Source organism: Otolemur garnettii, unplaced genomic scaffold (genome assembly GCF_000181295.1).
Source record: "Otolemur garnettii isolate 467f Iridium unplaced genomic scaffold, OtoGar3 scaffold00034, whole genome shotgun sequence".
NCBI lineage: Eukaryota > Metazoa > Chordata > Mammalia > Primates > Galagidae > Otolemur > Otolemur garnettii.
This window is the reverse complement of record NW_003852429.1, coordinates 10,090,146-10,093,806: the sequence shown is the minus strand read 5'-3', so window position 1 is coordinate 10,093,806 and position 3,661 is coordinate 10,090,146. Positions and strand designations below refer to the sequence as shown.

General features: G+C 41.8%; 1 protein-coding gene across 4 annotated transcripts in view; it reads left to right on the top strand.

Moving 5' to 3' along the window:
* Window positions 1-3,096, top strand: part of NALCN (sodium leak channel, non-selective) — a 329,433-nt gene extending 326,337 nt beyond the window's left edge. For all 4 annotated transcript variants that reach the window (XM_023513101.1, XM_023513099.1, XM_023513100.1 and 1 more), the window contains one exon: window positions 1,440-3,096. In XM_023513101.1, the coding sequence (XP_023368869.1) occupies window positions 1,440-1,633 (194 nt within the window). In that variant the 3' untranslated portion in view covers window positions 1,634-3,096. The remainder of the gene's footprint in view (window positions 1-1,439) is intronic.
* The last annotated feature ends 565 nt before the right edge of the window (window positions 3,097-3,661 follow it).

Here is a 3,661-nt window from a genome sequence, read left to right as displayed (position 1 = left end):
TCGACAGAGCTCTAACTCTGAACCCGGGGAACTGCCCAGTGTCCTTGGGGCATGGTCTCTCTGTGATAACTGAGCCCATGCTAAAGTGGGGGCTCAATAGTGCTCTAACTCTCCCCTGACTTCAGCCCACTTTAAGTCAGAAGACAGGGGATGTTGCAGATTCTTCTGGGGAATGTCCATTCCACAAAGTGGACAACAGTACAGCTTTCATTTTTGAGGCTAAAGGTGTTCATGGATTTTCATTAATACCACCACCAAGGAAAATATCCTTTTTCATATCTAGGAGTTTATTGTTCAGGGATCAAAGAGGACCAAGCTTCTGCCTGGTTCAAACAAAGCCAAGAAGGATGAGAAATAAGACTGAGTAGGTGATGGGGCCAAATCAGAGCCTTAAATTACAGGCTGGGAAGGTTCCATGTAGGCAACTGGGAGCCAAAGATTTCTGAGCAATGTGTGACATTTGGAGTCCATGCTCAGGGAGAGTGACTTGGCAGCAGCAGAGAGTGAATGGTCTCTGGCAGAGGCTGGAGGATGTTAGAGTAATCTGGGCGTGAGGCAGTGTGGGCCTGGACAGAGCTGCTGGTCCAGACTCTGCAGGACAGATAGAAGGGACAGTCTGGGAAGAACACATAATCATTGGTACTTATGTAAATGGATAAAGAAAAGATGGTGTCAAAAGTGCTTCCAGTCATCTGTGTCTGGATGGCCCCAGTGCTAAAAATGGTAATTATCAAAGGGACATGCTTTGGGGTCATGCTGAATTTGAAGAGGCAAAAGGTCATTACCAGGGGCACCAGCAGTGTCTCAGGGGTTATGTTATGCACTGCCTTAGGTCATCTCATTTAATTTACTTTAATCCTCACAATATTCAAAAGAAGACATTGTCATTCTCTTCATTTTACGGTGGAGGAAACATGGGTTCAGAGAACCTGAACTTGCCCATGTCTCCATACATAGCTACTGGTTAGTGAGGGGGGACCCAAGCCCACGACTGTGGGACCCCAAAGCCACATCTTTCTTTCCATAGTGTCACTATATCCCCTCTGTCACCTTGCTGTGAATTACACTCTCCCTCTTCTCTTTTTTCTTTGTTTTTTATATGTTTGCGCTGATGAGCACAGATGCACACATATTGCCTGTGACACTTATATTTCCCCAAATTGGAAGTGTTAGTGATTTTCTAGTTTTTGTAACTATTTCAAAAAAGAAAGGGTAAGCTTTTTTTTGTCAAATGGGCCAAAAAGTTATCCATAAACATAATTTAAAATTTTATTATGAATATAAAGAATCATGTGCTGAAAAGGTGTCTCCCTTTTGCCTCTGCAGAGAGGACTTGTTAGCCGAAAATTTTACTGATGGGAATACCATGGTTTTCAGGAATGAGGGCAACAGGGCCAAACCACATCAAGTTGCTCACAGGACCCTTGTTCACTCCACAGCACCAAAACCAATAAGCCATTCAATGCCTTCGGTCAACTTACCGTTTGGAGGGAGGACGACGATGAAATCCGTAGTGTGCAAGATGAACCCCATGACCGACGCGGCTTCCTGTGGTTCTGAAGTTAAGAAGTGGTGGACCCGGCAGCTGACGGTGGAGAGCGATGAAAGTGGAGACGACCTTCTGGATATTTAGGTGAACAGCAGTGTAGATGCAAATCTCATGGTGAAACTGCTTTCTTGTATTTTCCTTGATCGTCCAGTAAGAAATCTGTGGTTGATTGATAACTTGCTTCCAACTTGTCTCAAGGATTTTTTGGTTTTTGTCCTGCCACGGGAAGGCATAAACTGTGTGTATGATGGGTAACATTGCTCCAGAAAATCTGTATAATGACAGTATTGATAGTATAGAAACTATACGGACCGATGTAGATCATTCAACATTTCATCTACACTGCGTAAACTAAGATGCGTATGCATATGTGCCCTTAGGCATTATGACCACCCCCCAAAAAGAGTGCTAAGCCCAAAGTGGCTGATATTTATGGTACGGGGGTCATAGCTTTAGTTCCCATTTTCCCCATTTCCACTAGAAATACTTCTCTTGGGAGAATTGATTATTTATGATTCGTCTGAAAAGGTTAGCACTGAGCTTATGCTAAAACGATAGTGGTTTTACAAACTACAGATTCTGAATTTTAAAAAGTATATTCCTGGTTTCATCTTATTTTTTTTTAATGTACACAAGACATTTGGAGATCAGAACAAGTTGATTCCTGTCCTCAGTTACCCTAATGAAACTGTTGCCAGCCCCCAAGAAAAGTATGTGTGCAGGTATCCATAAAGAAATAGGCCGAGGATGTTCACTGGTTTAAAAAAAAAAAAAAAAACCTGTAGATAAATTGAGAGACATGTCTGTACAAAGACATTAAGTTTCTTTAAAAGCCTTTTAATAATTGAGTTAGGCAAAAATGGTAAAACTATATAACTCAACTTACTAAAAAAAAAAAACCTTCTCCCGTGTGATGTTATCACTGACTTCATTTCTTCCCCCAGGTGTGTCCTTTTTGCTATAAATTAGCAGAGACATTATGAATTGATCCCAACAATCTGTTGCTATGTTAGGGACAAAATGGCTCTTTTGTTACCAGAATCTTCTATGGAAATAATGGTGCCCTATAAAATCTTGCTCTGAACTCAGTTTCCCACATCTTAATTGTATTTTTTCACGCATCAGTGGTCCGTCCATGTCCTCTGGGAAAATTACAAGTGCAAAATGATTACGAGGTACTACTGGACCACCTGTGCTGGGCCAGCCAGGCAGAAATGGATTGCGGCTTTTATATTCTAGTTTGGCAATTGCTGTTTAGATTTTTCTTTAATGGACTATTATTTCAGAAACCTTTGGACTCCCCCCCTCAGGTTGCTTTAGGATCTCTTTTTCTCTATTTAACCTTCTCCAAATAGCCACATATCCCATTCCTTCTGTATCACCCACGTGACATTGCGGTGAGAGTCTGTAGTTTATAAGATTCACTGTAACTATGGAGATAATGGACAACAAGAGTCAGTGCGGCTGAAAGGATTTGATTTGATTTGATGTTCATTTGGAGTTTATTTTTTGTACATAAAAATAAATATTGGATTTGTAAAAGAATTTACACTGAATTGACGATCACTCTTAAAGTCTTTCCTTATGTGTGTCAGGAGTGGAGAAAGGACACAAACCCTGTAGTGAACATTCAGTCCATAATAATTTGGCAAAAGCTCCATCCCTGACACTCCTTTCAGCTCAATACCCTGAGCCAGAATGTTCCTTTTCCTTTGTGCTGATCAGGCAGAGTGAATACCCTGTGCCTCCTGAACCTACCAACGACGCCGGGCCGTGGGTCTGTACTAGTGCTGCATAGAAACAAGAGTGGGTTTTTTATTTTTTGGCTCATTACACTTGAGTAATACAGCTTCATTCTCACAAAACTGCTGAGCCCTTCCTAAAATGTCGTAATTGATGTTCAGCAGAACATCATTGTTGTTCACTCTGCAGTGAGGCGAGAGGCAGAATACTGATGTGTTTAAAGCTGCAGCCCCCTGCATGGCAATTAAGCAAAACAGTTGAGCCCTGCTAGCAGGAGTCATCGCTAGGATTTTCCTGAAGCAGGTAGAGCAGACAGCAAGACAGAGAAGATAAGTGCCACCCCCTTTTTAGATTTCACCCCTAGATACA